The sequence below is a fragment of the Cydia strobilella genome, chromosome 13, assembly GCF_947568885.1.
Source record: "Cydia strobilella chromosome 13, ilCydStro3.1, whole genome shotgun sequence".
Taxonomy (NCBI): Eukaryota; Metazoa; Arthropoda; class Insecta; order Lepidoptera; family Tortricidae; genus Cydia; species Cydia strobilella.
This window is the reverse complement of record NC_086053.1, coordinates 1520944-1538881: the sequence shown is the minus strand read 5'-3', so window position 1 is coordinate 1538881 and position 17938 is coordinate 1520944. Positions and strand designations below refer to the sequence as shown.

General features: G+C 40.6%; 3 protein-coding genes across 3 annotated transcripts in view; 1 reads left to right on the top strand and 2 right to left on the bottom strand.

The window, feature by feature from the left end:
* Window positions 1–17938, top strand: part of LOC134746477 (sterol carrier protein 2-like) — a 187382-nt gene that overhangs the window by 148257 nt on the left and 21187 nt on the right. The gene's annotated exons all lie outside the window — the stretch shown is intronic.
* On the bottom strand, window positions 180–4231 carry LOC134746882 (mitochondrial 2-oxoglutarate/malate carrier protein-like). The gene is made up of 6 exons (XM_063681456.1): window positions 4077–4231; window positions 3051–3156; window positions 2535–2656; window positions 2229–2402; window positions 1164–1385; window positions 180–375 (listed from the first exon to the last, which is right to left on the bottom strand). Exons 1-6 carry the CDS (start codon window positions 4148–4150, stop codon window positions 180–182), a joined length of 894 nt encoding a protein of 297 aa, XP_063537526.1. The 5' UTR covers window positions 4151–4231.
* On the bottom strand, window positions 5886–13258 carry LOC134746499 (mitochondrial 2-oxoglutarate/malate carrier protein-like). The gene is made up of 7 exons (XM_063680907.1): window positions 13103–13258; window positions 12182–12287; window positions 11170–11291; window positions 9609–9782; window positions 8023–8125; window positions 6658–6776; window positions 5886–6207 (listed from the first exon to the last, which is right to left on the bottom strand). Exons 1-7 carry the CDS (start codon window positions 13174–13176, stop codon window positions 6018–6020), a joined length of 888 nt encoding a protein of 295 aa, XP_063536977.1. The 5' UTR covers window positions 13177–13258; the 3' UTR covers window positions 5886–6017.

Genomic DNA, 17938 nt, shown 5'->3' with positions numbered 1-17938 from the left:
AAATACGTATAAAATGACACACCTCGATCTCTTTTTGTGTACGGGTGAATCACAAGTCACAAAACGCACCGCGCTAGTTGTGTGCATGCCCACTTGGGCATGTGCTTCGGCAGAGGGGAAATAGTGCTAATGCCGACTCCCTTCCCGGTGTTGCTCGAAGGTGTTTAGCATTTGAATGATTACGAATTAACCGCCCTGAAATACGCAGCGTTTATCTGCTCCAGGAAGATGAAAGTGAAGACCGTGTGGGGTCCTATCTTGAGGTAGGTTGGCAGGAACCCGCTCCAGAACCCTAGGATACCCTCCTTCTTTAGCACCTCGAATATTACGCCGACCATGCCTTTTTGCTCTCCTCCTTTTGCAGCGCTTTGAACTCTGAAATAATCATAAATCTATACTATAACTGGATCAGGCATGAGCGGTGGGGGAAATGACCGAACGAGATGCACTTGTGCATCTTTCAGTAGAAGTAGCAGAGAAAGCGCTATTATTGTTTGTCCTTGTCACAGTCCCACATTTTTTTAAATTCCCCACCGTAAATTTAGTATGGTTTATGGTGGGCAACAAATCTCGACCAATCATTTTGTCGCTTAGCGTGTGTTCTGTCCCTCACGGACGCACGCATCTATAGGATCCTACCATCTATGGAAATAATATATTTCTCTTTGAAAATCTGTTTTATTTGTCATCACTTACTAAAGAAAAGAAGGAATGCATTATGGATGGATCAATCAAGCTTAAGTGATGACTGAATTACCTAACTCACTTCGTTTTAACCATGTCGAGGGGCAACGAAGCGACAGACAAACGACAGTAAAGAGAAGGAACATAGTGTCCCTGTCCCCCATCATAGGTAGAAGCATTTCTGGATTGAGGAGCTAAGGAGCCTAATTTCACGCCGTAGATGCGCGGGAGTTTTACAACATAGATAAAATGGAGTAGGTACTTACTTCGTTTTAACCTTGTCCAGCGACAGACGTGATAAGGCCAGCTATCATATACGCAGTAAAGTGAAAGGAACATACTTAGTGTCCCCCATCATGGGCAGAAGCATTTCTCTGGCTTGTCCGTGTGACCCGTAGGAGGAGAGCGAAGGAGTTGTGCGCCGTTGACGACCGCTACGCGGGAATTTCACAAGATAGGTAACATGGATAGGCACTCACTTCGTTTTAACCTTATCCAGCGGCAGTGAAGCGGCAGACGTGATTAGTCCAGCTATCATAGACGCAGTGAAATGTAGTAACATTGTTTCCCCCATCATGGGTAGGAGCATCTCTCTGGTTTGAGCGTAGGAGCTTAGTTGAGCGCCGTTGACGACCGCTGCGCGGGAGACTGTGGCAGAGGCGCCTCGGAGTAACGTGCCTGCACCTTCCTCGCTGATCATTCTGTTGACAATGTCATCATTATTTATCAAACTGCTGGTGGATTTGCACAAGCTTGCTCCCGTGGACAATAATTGGTCACAGGACCAATGTTCCCTTCCGTCTTAACGATTACATAGGAATCCCTACGTTGGATGTTTTCCTTCATATAACAAACCGATTACCATCGCAGACAATGAAACAAGTAATAAGTAAGAGATTTTACCCACACACGACTTCACGTCTATACGAAGGACGACAGGCCATGGCGATAATTTTTTGTGAAGGCGAAGGGTGTGCCATATCACCTCTGTGGTTTATTGGTTGCGTTCCTCACCTTGCTTTTATTAAAAGTCAAAAATAGTCGGTAAAATAGAGATTAGCTGTTTTACCCGCAACTGCCTTGAGTGCCTAGAGCTGGTCGATAGGTATCTAGTTGATAAGACAGACAGGATTGTCAATATTAAGTACAGTCGCCATCACCCATCAGATATATCGGAGCGGCTAAGGCGCTCACAAATATCTGAACACGCCTCTGAATTGTCTGGGCGTTAGAGTGCGCGTTCAGATATTGTGAACACCTTGCGGCCGCTCCGATATATATATCTGATGGCGACTGTAGGTACATGTAGGTATTTGCTGAAGCAGTCTATCATTTTTTACCTTTTCGACGCCGTGTCAAACACAAAAGCTGACAACACGTCACGTCACAAAAGTGTCAAAACTGAAATTGAACTTTATCCATATGCATGTAGGTCTATGTTGCTCTGTGGTCTTTGACCGATTAATCGGTCTTTGACGTAGTAACTATTTACTAATCTGTGCTTTGGCTTCGGTCATTGGCGTCCAAAAGGTTAATTGACATACCTCCCAAGCGCATTGAAGACATGTGCGTAATTCCTTCGCTTCTCTGGTGGCAGGCGGCCATCGGCGGTCATTCTTACGAGCGCAACTTCAGCAGGGTTCCCCACTAGCGCGCCGATGCCGCCTGCGGTCATACCGATGAGCATCTTCAAGCCGAAGTTTGGCGTTCCGTGTGATCTGGGAATAGGAAAATCATAATAAAAACCTCTCGCGAGTGTGGAGTCATACGTCAACGTCGCGAATGTTCTCTCCGCGAAGTCGCGCCGCGATTCACGCATAGGCTGGAGGGAGCTTAATACTAGCACTAACTTTGTGTAGATATCGGTGATTGCGTTAAAGCTCCCAAGGCGTCCGGTAGTGTACGTAGCCTGTCGGAACAGAGCAGCAGATATTCCGCTGTAAAGGCCCGCCATACCCTCTTTAGCGACTACCTACAACAAGTAAGAGTAAGTATCATCGTATAAATTAAATATTTTGAGACGAATCTTACATAAATCGACCCAGATCCATAGTAAGCACAATATCTAAGGCTTGTATTGTGGATACTAGACGTAGACGACAAGCATAACAAATCGCATTTCGTATGGGAGAAAACTTTTTTCTACTGCGTTACCGTACAAAATGTATCTGATCAAGTTGTTAATTTTAATGCGTAAATTAATACTTATGGATCTAATATATAATGCCCGTGTAAACAAAAAAGTAAAAAAAACAACATGGTTTAATTTTGAATTTAAAAATCGATTTTTCTTTGCTAGGGAGTCACGAAATCAAGTGTTCTAAAAGTTGATTCACCCTTGAACAAGTTTCACATTTAAACCTTACCTCGTTGGCCATCTTAACCATCGTGTAGTCCTTGTCGGCAGGCCCCAGCAGTTGCATTCGGGTCTTCAGCAGGTCCATTGGCTGGACGATGCAAGTTGCCATCATGCTGTAACATCCTGGCTTATAAGATCGTATCATGTGAATTTTAAAGGTAAAGCTTGTATCATATTGACAGATGATATTTTCACTTGAACATGTTTTTATAGTGCACACAGCTGGAGACAGTTACAGCACAGTTATAAACGCCCTCTCGCTTACTCATTACCCCGAATTATCAGACATAAGTACCTACAGTAAGCTGTAGAGGTAAATGACCCCCTGCAAACAGGTTTCTATGCAGGGGGGGCGGTCGGGGGGGGGGTTAGTTCTGCAGCTTACTGTACATGCTTGCGTAGGGGATATTACATCTATCCTTTTTGAGGACACTTTTTGTTGAGAGGGACAAAGAAAGGTACCTTTCTCTACATGTTATTTCCCGGTCGCTCTTAGCAGCAGATAGACAAATGTTCGGCGAAAGGTATGTGTAAATAACCCCTGTATAACTAACCTAGAACTTTCATATTTTCATTATCCATTTATTCATGCTAAATAACAAAGCTGTATACAAAATATACACGTCATATTATGAGACCTGGACGGCATAGCAGAGAACGTTTCCAACTTTCACATCTGTAGGTAATTAAACAACGAGAGTTTTGAATAATTCACGGTTAGTTTCACTAGACTTATATTGACCGGGATATAGACCGTGATTACCTTTTGTATTTTGTTGTGAACGCGACCGGACCAACAAGTGTGAATGCGACCGTTGGTAACGTTGAAAGTGAACGCAGCCGACGCGCAAGAATGAGGGTAGACAGAGCGCTGTCTACACAACTTTGACACCCACCCGCTATCTTCAGTCACCCGTGAACATGATGCATGTAACTGCGTCGAAATATCGGGAGCTCACAAATAATACAAAAGGTAATCACGGTCTATATCCCGGTCAATATAAGTATAAGTCTAATTAAACAACGGACTCACCCGGCTGATCCTCCGAAAATGAACTGGTAGACCGGAGGTATTTTCGTGATCTTTGGTCTTGGTTTGTCTCCCATGGCTCACAAACTTCGATGCACATTTACTTATTTACTAGTTTTATTTTGTATTAAAATGGAATGGATGGTTGGATGTGTAAAATTATGTAATACGGAGTCATAGTGTTTTTTGCGTGACATTTTATGTCAATTAATTGAAGCTACTTTTTTTTCAAGTTTCATATTTTTTCATTGAGGTTGATTAGTTAAGATTAAAAGTTAATAGATATTCTTTGTGGAATGAATGTTTTTTTTAGGGTTCCGTACCCAAAGGGTAAAAACGGGACCCGGTTTTGGTTTGAGAAGATTTACATATTTTATTATGATTTACTTCACCTGAGATACTTGCTTTGTGGGATTTCCTATGTGGGAAAAGGTTAATAAAATTAAAAAGAATGTATTAAAATCACAATTTAATAAATAATTTGTTCTATTATTTAATAAATTATCAGTGTGAAGATATATTCCTACAATACCTATATCTGCAATGTGGTTTTTGAATTTTTTTGAAACAATCGTATGACACAGGTATAAAATCGTCAGGTGACAAGCAAAACTCACTAATTAGTAATTACTGAAAAATAATTAAACAAAAAAATCAACCTTATTGGGATAATAATACGGTTCACTATGGCTATGAACTTTTGGTGGTAAAGTCACCATCAGATATATCGAAGCGGCCAAGGTGCTCAAAAATATCTGAACACGCACTCTAACGCCTTGACAATAGAGGCGTGTTCAGATATTTGTGAGCACCTTGACCGCTCCTATATATCTGATGGCGACTGTACTTAGTGACTTTTGTTTAATGTCACCCGACGAAATGTAAGTTAAAGTTATAATGTTGTAAGTTTTGTTTTACTCTTTCATACTGTGTACCTATTAAAATAAATCAAAGTAATCTAATATTGTCAACACATACGTTTTAAATACCTACAACAAGACGTACAAAAAACACAATAAACATTTCTAACATATTACATTAAGAATGACGTAACATTGCACTCGGAGCAAAGCGAAGGACTCAGAATCCGTAGCGATAATCTTATCACAATAAATTAACTTTAATACACAACATCCATTACTTAACATATTTTCTACTTTAAGAAAATTCCTAATAGTGTTATCGTTTATCCTAGATAACATAACGTAACACATTAAAAAATAAAATTATTTTTAAAGATCAAAAACCAGTCATCGCACCATACAAAACGTAGTCTACTTTTTGACAAACTTAATATAATATAAGTACTATGTTAAACTTTTATTTTTACAAGAATTTCACGAAGAAAAAGTTCGTTCACCTTTTGCTATTCGCCACCGACACCTGCCTTAATAGCTCTATATTACCAGCATTCCTTGCCCAGTTATAGTTGACGTGCTTCACACAAACTATACCCACGCTAGAAGTCATGGAGACATGGATAAAGGAGCCAAATCCCTATGTATGAAAAGTGTCTATCAAAAAACAGTAATTAGGCGGCGCCACCATACACCGAAATACTACCAAAAACAACCTATGTAATTTGGTCGGGTTATTTGTTGCCTTATATGCACACTTATATGGTTCATGTTATACTCATGTCCCAGAGCCTAACTAGCGCCATTGGAGAGATTAGGAACCATTATTTAAAGCTGAAAGCGGTCACTTTTGCAACAATTCTGCCATAAGAGATTGGCATCCTTTCTATACCATCGATACTAGAAGTTCTTCTAGTTTAATCTGAACCATGGCAACATCCTTAATTATGCTAAAGGCGCATCTAGATATAACGGATGCGCTGTCAGCGCGCACGCATGCTTACTGTATGCTGTAGATCACTCAATTTATGCAAGTATTGCATGAGTTGCGCTAGTTAGATGCATCATAACCTCTATAGACGTGTATTTAGGCTAAACTTAAGTAGAAAGCGTTGATCTGCTCCAATACAATCAAGGTGAGCACAGTGTGGGGTCCGATCTTGAAGTAAGTAGGCAGGAATCCGCTCCAGAGGCCTAGAGGACCTTCCTTCTTTATGACGCTTAGGATAACGCCGACCATGCTGGCTCTTGAACCGCCTTGTGCTGCGTTCTGGACTCTGTAAGACAGTAATGCTTAATTGTTTTATCTTGTTTTATCTTCTTACAACTTGCACCGAAAGACTTGGAAAGACTTTGAATTTGTTTAACATGCTTGCCGCACGCCCCGCCCTGCTGTACGCCCAACTCGAGCGTCCACTCAGGCTTTACACTAAGACTTAGAAGCGAATATTAATTGTTGCGCTCTTTCGGAAGGGTTTCCAAGGAGACCAGCGTCGGGGACCTCATAGGTTCCTTGACATGAAGCTGAGTGGAGACCATTTCAGGAACGCTTTATAACCAGCAATCTATGTCAGTGTTATTAGGTAAGTTTAAATTAAGTGTTTTTGAATAAAGCATCTTCTATTCTATTATATTTTATAATAAACAGCTTGTAAACCGTTTCGCCTTGGTTTCACCTGATAGACGCGCTCCACATTGGCCTTATCAAGATAAAGATGCAGACTTACTTCGTCTTGACCTTGTCGAACGGCAGAGACGCGCTCGTTGCAAGGAAGCCGGCTATCATGGATGCGCAGAAGTGGAGGGGGATGCCGTCCCCCATCTTAGGCAGCAGCGCTTCACGAGCCTACGAGCATCAACATAGTCATCACACATCTAGGTAAAATAAAGGAACAACACACGGCTTTTGACAGATAACGCACGGGCTAAATTGTTGAAGGTAGGATTTAAAACACATGTGATCGTTTGTAGGAGTAAAGACTTTTAATCTTTTAGAGCTCCACTAAGAGAAAATTTGCGTATAGTGCCACTAAAAGCTTTAACAATCCCGAGGTTTGAATTGAATTCAGGAGTGTTATTAGGCAAGCGGTTACCGCTCCACTAAGAGAAGATCTCGCGTATAGTGCCACTAAAAGCTTTAACAATCCCGAGGTTTGAATTGAATTCAGGAGCGTTATTTATTAGGCAAGCGGTTACCTGCCCAAGAAATAAGTAGTACCTAGCTAAGGAGGCAAAGTCATCATCATCTTCCTCGCGTTGTCCCGGCATTTTTGCCACGGCTCATAGGCGCCTGGGGTCCACTTGACAAGTAATCCCAAAAATTGGCGTAGGCACTAGTTTTTACGAAAGCTACTGCCATCTGACCTTCAAACCTAGAGGGAAAAACTAGGCCTTGCTGAGATTAGTCCGGTTTCCTCACGATTTTTCCTTCACCGAAAAGCGACTGGTAAATATCAAATGATATTTCGTACATAAGTTCCGAAAAACTCATTGGTACGAGCCGGGGTTTAAACCCGCGACCTCCGGATTGCAAGTCGCACGCTGTTACTGCTAGGCCACCAGCGCTTTTTTCTTTAAAAATAAAAAAATACTACTCTTTTTACACACGGCTTTTGACAGATAAGAGATAACGCACAGGCTAAATTGTTGAAGGTAGGATTTAAAACACATGTGATCTTTAAATCTTGTAGAGCTCCACTAAAAGATCTTCTTGAAATTCAACCTCGTGTCGAGAGACTCGAGAGACAGATGAAGGTGGGTTCTCAAAACGCGTAGTGCCACTAAAAGCTTTAACAATTCCAAGGTTTGAATTCAATTCAGAAGCGTTATTATAGGCAAGCGGTTACCTGCCCAAGAAATAAGTAGTACAGTCGAAGGCAAAAATATCGATCTAGACAAATGGCTCAAAAATATGTGAACACGACTTTATTGTCTAAGGTGTAAGAGCGTACACATATTTTAGAAACTTTGGAAATGTATATATATTTATGCCCTCGACTACTAAGGAAGCCTAAGCTAGCTACTATTAGTAAGGAGCCTAAGGAGGCAAAGTTATAAAGGCAAAGATGAGAGAGACAGAGACAGAACCTTACCTGGGCATAAGTACCAAGCTGGGCAGCGTTGAGCACGGCGGCGCGCGCGGCGGTGGCCGACGTTCCGCGCATCAGAGTCAATGCGCCCTCCTCCTTGATCATTCTGTGGAAATTATCGATTCACGTTAGCTTAAGTAATCAATCCTGGAATTTAGATTTAACAACTTGTTTCTGTTTTGATACGTCTCGAAGTTCGGTGACGCTGTTTGGTGCATGCGAATTGAAGTGAAGTCGTGCCAAGTCGCGCCAATCACCAAGACGATCGTGAAGGTCGTGTCGAAACCACTTCAGTCATAACAAATTGTTAAATTAGAATCGCCATCTTGGTTATTAATTCAGCTATTGTCTACAGCTTCTAAGGTCATCTCAATCATCATCTCACGCTTATTTAAACGCGGTCTTTTACAGAATTCATCTATTGGGATAAACTGGATCACAGACACTTTGTAGCCTAAGGAGACTTGAGGACTCTAGATCATTCTGAGAAATATGTCTGCATTGTAACGTATTTATTAAGCTTCATTTGACCAAAGATAGATATAACTCCGTAATAGATGGATACAGTCTAAGGAAAAAACGTGCCTCGAAAATCAAGAAAATTTGATTCTCGTTCAGAGGGCGCTACTAGTTTTGGCCTACAGTCTTATAGATGGCGTTGACGGTTTCGTTTGTTATTTAACAATTTTAACGCATATCAGTGAAAGAACATGGGTCAAAATCATAAAAATTGTTAATGCAAATAAAAAAATCATTTATCTATATTTAAATACATTCTATCGTATTTTTATAAATCTTCATTTTTAGTTTTAAAGTGTGTAGCAGATGGCAGTGAATTTACTGGGGTTACAAAATTTACTATGACAGTACCGCTCTAGTATAAGTTACTCTATGATTTGACGTAACACTTGGCATGAAAATTTAGCATTGTCCGACTTTATTAGTGCTTAACAATCATCTATCGTCTTTGGAGCCGCTATAGTTCGTTTTTTTCTTCTTGACGTCTTTTTTATTAAAAAATCACTTATCAAAAATAAGTCACAGCAAATATGTTACAATTATAAATCATATACGATATTTTACATTATTTTGCTTTCATGAGTAATATAAACTAATTTTTTAAAAGCGTTTTTCAATATTTTTCAATAAAAAGACACGTCAAGATTATTTACCTTTTTTCTAATGCTATGCTATGTTGTTATTGCGGCAACAGAAATACATCATCTGTGAAAATTTCAACTGTATAGCTATCACGGTTCATGAGATACAGCCTGATGACAGACAGACAGACGGACAGACGGACAGCGGAGTCTTAGTAATAGGGTCCCGTTTTTACCTTGAGTATGGAACCCTAAAAAACGAACTATAGTAGAGTTATGATAATACTATTACTTATTCTGTGGTAGAGTGCTAAAAGTGTAGAGCCCGCTCCAGACTACGCGGGGCGAAGCAGCGAACGCGAGTGTGGAGTCGATTTCGCTGATTAGCGAACTAGACTCCACACTCGCGTTCGCGGCTTCGCGCCGCGATTCGCGGACGAGTGTGGAAGGTCCTTAGGACCTTTTGCAAGAAGGAGTTGTTGTGGTAACCTGGTAAGAGCATTGAACACATTAGTGTAATTCCGTCGCTGTTCGACCGGCATGCGGCCGTCAGCGGTCATCCTCACGAGCGCCACCTCGGCGGGGTTTCCAACAAGCGCGCCGACGCTGCCGGCGATCACGCCGATTGCCAGCTTTACGCCGAAATTTGGCACGCCGTAGTTACTGCATGATAATTATGATAACACACATGTGAAATTAAAAACTGTAATAGATATCATATATTAAAGAAAAAGTGACGAAGCCCTTCAGTGGTGAAGATGGCAGCACCAGTCTCTCTCGCTATAACGTAATTCCGTAAGGAATTCTTTTAGGAAGTGCAAGCGCGCACTGCTTGCCCTTAGAGCTGGTCAAAGACGCCTAGTCTTACTAAGATGGCATATATACCTAGGTATAGTGGAGAAATTGTGACGGGTACCGCCGTGGCGAGGTGGCCTAGGGGTTCATGGCGTTAGCCGCGATAGCTAAAGACGCCGGTACGAATCCGGCCTTCACCACTGGAGGGCTTCGTCACTTTTTCTTTAATATATGACATCCATTACAGTTTTTAATTTATATATAGTAGTGTGACTACTTAAAAACACAAATCAAAATATTTAATAAAATATTTTTTTTTGTTTCCAAACTTGTTTGTACAATTGATTAGACTGTCAGAGTCTACACTAACATTGTACAGGTTAATTATTCGTATGGCATAATTGTTGAGTCGTTTATAAGGATATTCTAAGGTTCTGTATCCATTGGATTACGTCACTGTCGAGGGTAAACAAGTCTGCAGGGTTTCCGTCGTATTTGCTAAGTGGGCAGGTAACTTGCTATGTATGTATGTTCGGGCAAAGATAGATATAACTCCGTAATAGATGAATACAGTCTAAGGAAAAAAATTGCCTCGAAAATCAAGAAAATTTGATTCTCGTTCAGAGGGCGCTACTAGCTTTGGCCAACTGTCGTATAGATGGCGTTGACGGTTTCGTTTGTTATTTAACAATTTTAACGCATATCAGTGAAAGAACATGGGTCAAAATCATAAAAATAATTAATGCAAAGAAAAAAAATCATTTATCCATATCTAAATACATTTTATCGTATTTTTATAAATCTTCATTTTTAGTTTTAAAGTGTGTCGACAGATGGCAGTGAATTTACTGGGGTTACAAAATTTACTATGACAGTACCGCTCTAGTATAAGTTACTCTATGGTTCGGGTCAAGTCTTGCAAGCTAAATTAGAACTAGAAACTTTTCATACTATATTGGGTGACAATTTACTGTAATATTATGGGACCATCGAGCTGATCTAAATGAAGGACACAGGAGGTGGCCATTAGGAACTCTCAACTCTGTGTTAGAATTGTCTCTATAAGGTAGTTGTTTATTAGTTGCCTATTGAAAGAAAAGTACAACCAGCAACAAAAAACTTATGTCAATTCAGTTCGACATGTTTTGATTGTTCTGCAAGATACTATTTTGTGATTGTCAATTATTGCTGCTTACTTACAAATTAGTCTGACGAAGCTAGTTTCCTTAGTAATTTTGTTGATCGTCACACTCACGCAGTATAGACGTCAGTGATATAGGTGAAGCAGCCAAGCCGGCCAGTTGTGTAGGTGGCTTGTCGGAACAGCGCGGCTGACAGCCCGACGTAGAGGCCGCTAGCACCCTGGCTGCTTACCACCTGAAACCGTTAAAATTCAGCACCCTAAAGTCGGAAATTACATAGAGCTAAACCAAGAAAAGTGCAGACAGCACACGCAGTGCCAGTGTTATTTATACGTCACAATTTTATAGATGTTTGACGTTTAAGCGTGTATTAAACGGTCGCTGACAAGCCTTCAGACCGTCTGACCTTGGTCTGACCTTGGTCTGACCTTGGTAATGTTTGTATGAAATTTTGTTGGAAACAACTGTCTACACGGTCCGTCCAGGCCAAGGCCACGCGGTCCGAGGGGCTTGTCGGCGACCGTCTAGCAAGGGCTTTAAAATAACACCTGCACTGCGTGTGCTGTCAAAATCTCTGCAGACTTTTCTTCGTTTAACTCTATGTTTATGCCAATACGACTATGACACATGAGACATATAGTTTGTCAAAGGACTGTCTCATTTTAAACATAGACAGAGAATCATACTATCTTTGTCTTACACTAGTACTAGCACTCAAAAGAAAGGGATGAGTATAATTTTCCTGGTTGTTACTGACTGACAAATTGGTTTGACCAACTATATTTGTGAAGCCATAATCACGCATTGGTCCGAACCAAAACCGTCGGTGTGAAAAAAAACGAAGTTATTGCTCTACCGGTAGACTTCCTTCAGACCTTGATTATTTCTTGAATTAACATTAGATATACCTATTTGGTTCCTAAAACCTAGTTTGGGTACAAACTCGGGAACAAATCAAATTATTTTATGAAATATTACTAGTATTACTACTATAGGTATATAAACTATAAACTGAAATAGAAATTGAAATAGTTTGGGTAGTTTCGAGGTCCAATGAAAATTTGATGATAATTTTGCCATTGATTTACTGATGTTCTTCACTTTGACATTAAGTTTTTGTCGTACCTCTCTGGTCATAGATATCATTGTCACATTCTTGCCAGCCGTGCCCAGGAGTTGCATCCGGGTTTTCACTAGATCCATGGGCTGGACGACACTCGTCGCACACATACTGAAAAAAATATAGACGCCATATTACGAAAATGCGATATTATCTGTAAATCTAAAATGTCCGTATTTTCTTCCACATTTCAGTGTAATGATTTTTTATTAGACAGTTCTTTACAATTTGGACCATTTAGCCATTAATGCATATTGATGAAGGGTACTATGTTTCTTTGGCATCATGAATCTTATCTGAATGCACTAAGGTTGATATTGGGTTGTAGTCGCGCGCGTTAGTTGACGTCTTTGGCGCTCAAAAGCCTCAAAGTGATAATACTCTTACGGTAGACGTCGCTAAGCGTCCCTCTAAGAGCGTTTTCACATTGTCCGATCCGATATCGGATGTCGGAAGGAAGTAAAATGTAAAATATATGTGTTTCTCTGTATTTATTTATGCATTTAATAAATCATTATTACTTACTAAAAAACGATTAATAACGCAAAAAAGGCGGACTTAATGCCAATGGCACTCTTCTGCAGCTGTTTATGTTATAGGCAACTTCCGACATCCGATATCGGAAAGGCGCTTCCGATAAATTCAGCCATGTCGGAGCCCCCCGTCAGCTGTCGGGCCTATAGTATTTGTTTGTGTGCGTATGTGTGCCTATGGCCTATTTTGGATCGGACAATGTAAAAACACTAAGGCGCATATGAAGGATATGGTGAAAATATTCGCTATCATCGGGTAAGTCTCGGTAGTTCAGTCGGTAGAGCGATGGGCTAGTATCCCGTAGTCGCGACTTCGAGTCTTGCCCGAGACAGTGAGTATTTGCACTTTTCTGTAATTTCTAAGTATTGTATTATTAGTTACTTTACACTAACCCACTAAGGCCTCCGAACACGAATCGAAGACCTCCTGGTATGGTCTTCGTGTCCCCTATAGTTTCGGCAGGCATGATTGAAACTGTGAGATTAGACAGTAATACTCCTAAATAGGCAACTCATTCCTTTTCTAAACGAGAGGGTATTTCTTGAGTTTTTAAGCACCTGAAAAAAAAAAGTACACGGAATAAGCAAACAATTATTTACTTCTTTATTAATGTTTAACAAGCAGAAACGTCTGCGATCGATGCTATTAAGCTTAGAATAAATTTAAAAGTGGAAAAATTACTGCCTTGGGTGAGACTTGAACTCACCAGAGGCCGTGAGTTCAAGTCTCACCCAAGGCAGTAATTTTTCCACTTTTAAATTTATTCTAAGCTTATTTACTTCTTATTGAGCAAATAGGACTGGTGAAGATTATTGAAATAATCTATTTGCAGGCGTGACTCACTCCGCGATTTCGTCGCGCCGCTACAAGTACATGCGGCCGCCCCCAATTCTGGGGTCTAGCCATAGTAATCGCCGCGCACCGCTACGGAACGGACGCCTGTTCGCGCTTGCGCCACCTAGCGGTCATATCTGTCGTTATAGACGAGTTAGAGTGTGAATCTTCTGTGCTTCTGTACCTAGTACGGTAGACGGCGAAGACCGGCATATAAAATTTATTGCAAGGAAGACCGTCATAGGTCAAGTACTCTCGTATTTGATAACTTACGTCGCTCAGACACAATAAGAAAGGAAGAGCTTCACTCCTTCTGCTCTTAGCCCAGGTAGCATTTATACGTCATTATGACGTCCGTTACTTCATTATGACCTATAAATGACGTCACTTGTACGTCGCTGACGTCACTTTGCTACCTGGGTGACCTTCTAAGCTGTAAGTGGAGTATAGGTATGTACAAAGTAAGATTTAAGGTCCACCCTACACTATTAGCGTCATTCAAGCGTCGGCGTCTAGTCAACTCAAGACAACAACAACTTGCTTGCGCTTGTCTAGTCAAGTTGAAGGCAAGCGCGCTAGAGGAAGAGCCCCTGCAAGATGGTCGGATTCCGTTAAACAAGCATGTGGTTCCATGCAGAAGGCAGCCCACATAGCCCTTGATATAGTTGTTGGTCACGATCCTCAGTCATAAGGGAACGACGAAGATGATTTGTCTATTACTAGTGAATCTAGTGATATGTCCTTCCTTGAAAGCCCAATTCAGATTTAACAATTTGTTACGATTTTGACACGACCTTGAAAATTGCTAACGGTGATTGGTGCTTACGGAATTAAAAGTACAGTCAGTGATAAAAGCTTGTACAGTCGCCATCAGATATATCAGAGCGGCCAAGGTGTTCACAAATATCTGAACACGCCTTTATTTTCAAGGCGTTCGAATGCGTGTTCAGATATTTTTGAACACGTCGGAAGCTCCGATATATCTGATGGCGACTGTACCTACCAATTTTTTTTTGCTTAAAACTTCTATTTAAATCGGTGCAAAGTTAGCTTGGACGGACTCTACCCTAATTTTGCAATAGAAACAATTCAAACAACTGTCTAATCAGAACAGATTTAATTCCATCATGAATAATTAATACATTTATTGAGCGGCATTGATGGTTAATAGAGTTCTAACAAAAACTAATTAACTAATTAAGGTCTTTTATTAAGAATTACATTTTATGTCGGTAAATAAGCAGTTATTAATAATACAAAAGTGGTAATGGTATAGTACAGCGCGTCCAATAAGCCGTAAATTAGGGGTCCAGTGCGATCACTTTTATGAATTGTCAGTATTGTATTTGGGTTCCAAAACAGGCATTGTCGACGTTAGGGTCAAACCTCCAGGCTAAAGTGGGACTGGTCATGGACATTGCCATGCACCCACAGCAGAGGTGGGTTAAACTAGCCACGGGAGTGGGTGCTATACGATATTATGCACCCATAGCAGAGGTGGGTTAAACTAGCCACGGGAGTGGGTGCTATACGATATTATGCACCCACAGCAGAGGTGGGTTAAACTAGCCACGGGAGTGGGTGCTATACGATATTATGCACCCACAGCAGAGGTGGGTTAAACTAGCCACGGGAGTGGGTGCTATACGATATTATGCACCCACAGCAGAGGTGGGTTAAACTAGCCACGGGAGTGGGTGCTATACGATATTATGCACCCACAGCAGAGGTGGGTTAAACTAGCCACGGGAGTGGGTGCTATACGATATTATGCACCCACAGCAGAGGTGGGTTAAACTAGCCACGGGAGTGGGTGCTATACGATATTAGGCACCCACAGCAGAGGTGGGTTAAACTAGCCACGGGAGTGGGTGCTATACGATATTATGCACCCATAGCAGAGGTGGGTTAAACTAGCCACGGGAGTGGGTGCTATACGATATTATGCACCCACAGCAGAGGTAAGTTAAACTAGCCACGGGAGTGGGTGCTATACGATATTATGCAACCACAGCAGAGGTGGGTTAAACTAGCCACGGGAGTGGGTGCTATACGATATTATGCACCCACAGCAGAGGTGGGTTAAACTAGCCACGGGAGTGGGTGCTATACGATATTATGCACCCACAGCAGAGGTGGGTTAAACTAGCCACGGGAGTGGGTGCTATACGATATTATGCAACCACAGCAGAGGTGCATAGGCTAAACTAGCCACGGAACGCCGGTGTGATGGTCGGTCTAGGGGGAGATTGCGGGACGACCTGGATGCATTTCTCAGCAACTGGACGGATATACTGCACTCAATCGGATTGATTGAGAGGGAGGGCTTTGTGCAGCAGTGGGACACTTTATTAAAAAAATGGAAGAGAGACGATTTAAAATATTCAAATAGGTAAGTACTGCTGAGTACTGCATAACGTAAACGTTCTAGTGTAGGTATTGACACTGGTGACACCTGTCTGTCCCAATATAGTTTTCTACATTAGCATTGTGTTGTTGAATAAATTGTTGTGTTGTTTTTATAAATTAAAACTACTTCATAATGCGTTGCACCCAAAAAAACAAAACTAAAATGAAGAAACAAAAACGTAAATTTAACATTTCTTTAATTTTTTTTAAATTAATATTGACAAAACTAGATTTAATGACGATTAGACAGATAATTTGATCAGAAGTTTCATTTACCTCGACGTTTTGTATACGACTATACGCATTGTAGAGATCTATAAGTCTATGGGTATATACTTCGCTATATAGGTAAGGTAAGTACCAACTTACATGATTTGCTCCCGTTTCGTTAAAACAAGTTAAAATAAATTAAAAGTATTAAATCTGTCCGATTGACCACACAAAGATCTCCGATCAAAAATCAAAATTAATGCTAACCTTAATTCTCCACACTTCACAAGTTCACACCTTAACATCACACTTTAAGGTCTAAATTGCACTAACTCACCTGCAACACCGCGGAGGTGCGGTTCAACCAATGTCATAAAGACAAGCCCACAGACTGATAAACTGAGCGAAGTGAACGCTACTTGACTTGCAGATAGCAAATATATCCTGCTCGGATTGATGACTTTGGACCTTGATCGTACATACATTTGTACTACGACTATTTACTGACATATATATGTATAGAGGCGCTATCTGTAAACTAAAGTATTATTAAGCTTAGAATAAATTTAAAAGTGGAAAAATTACCACCACACCAGTATTGGATCCAGAGGCCGTGAGTTCAAGTCTCACCCAGGGCAGTAATTTTTCCACTTTTAAATTTATTCTAAGCTTAATAGCATCGATCGCAGACGTTTCCGCTTGTTAAAAATTAATAAAGTATTATTACTTCGACAGGCCAATTAACCCATTGCATCGCTAACGCACCGTTTGAGAGTCGTTCGCGCACTACACGCTCGCACTGCACATCTGTGCCATTTTCAACCAAAAGGTACCACATTGTCGCTTGTCAATAAGGTTGATTTCAAATTGAAGCTATATGGAAAAAGCGCCTTATTGACAACCGACAATAAGTACCCTTTTGATTGAAAATGGCACATTCTGTACGAATACGAATAGAGTTTTTTTTTAGTTTTACCATAGAGTAACTTATACTAGAGCGGTACTGTCATAGTAAATTTTGTAACCCCAGTAAATTCACTGCCATCTGTGGACACACTTTAAAACTAAAAATAAATATTTATAAAAATACGATAAAATGTATTAATTGTTAAATAACAAACGAAACCGTCAACGCCATCTATATGACAGTAAGCCAAAGCTATTAGCGCCCTCTGAACGAAAATCAAATTTTCTTGATTGTCGAGGCACGTTTTTTCCTTAGACTGTATCCATCTATTACGGAGTTATATCTATCTTTGGTTTTACTCTTCAGTGGTTGTATTAAGTATGAATATTACTACTATTAGACTATTCGTACTTGTTCAACATTCACTGTAATAAGCATTACATTCATTTGCAAAACAAATGAGCTCGCTTAAAACACGCACGACCCTTTCCCCTTTTCTGATACGTAGTAGAAGAACCAGTGACCTCCAGTGATATAAGGAATTATGATTATTAATTACATAACGGCTCGTCGAGGCCGTTTAGTATTACGAGGCTAGCGAGTATTCGGCCGAAATAAGTTATTGTTTTATAATACAGGAGGCAAACAAGCAGACGAATCGCCTGATGGTAAGCAACGTTGCCCATGGACACCTGCAACACCAGAGAGGGTTACAATTTACAGCAAGTTCGTTCGGGATTTACGATAGGAGTACGCTCAATTATTGAAGGTTTGAAAATCGTATAGCGTTTATATTTTATTTAAAAAATGCGAGGAATTTGGTACGACTTAAATCTACCTGATAATAGTAACAAAATAAGTTTTAGAC

Bases quoted from the DNA above. Each gene is read 5' to 3' on its own strand.
- LOC134746499 (XM_063680907.1), bottom strand. From the start codon at position 13,176: ATGCCTGCCGAAACTATAGGGGACACGAAGACCATACCAGGAGGTCTT. The intron at 8,126-9,608 runs GTTACCACAACA...TAATTTCCACAG, and splicing joins GTGTTCAATGCTCTTACCAG to AATGATCAAGGAGGAGGGCG. The intron at 6,777-8,022 runs GTAAGGTTCTGT...TGATGCTCGTAG, and splicing joins AGCTTGGTACTTATGCCCAG to GCTCGTGAAGCGCTGCTGCC.
- LOC134746882 (XM_063681456.1), bottom strand. From the start codon at position 4,150: ATGGGAGACAAACCAAGACCAAAGATCACGAAAATACCTCCGGTCTAC. The intron at 3,157-4,076 runs GTGAGTCCGTTG...AGGATGTTACAG, and splicing joins ATTTTCGGAGGATCAGCCGG to CATGATGGCAACTTGCATCG. The intron at 2,403-2,534 runs GTTAGTGCTAGT...TCCTATTCCCAG, and splicing joins ATCACCGATATCTACACAAA to ATCACACGGAACGCCAAACT.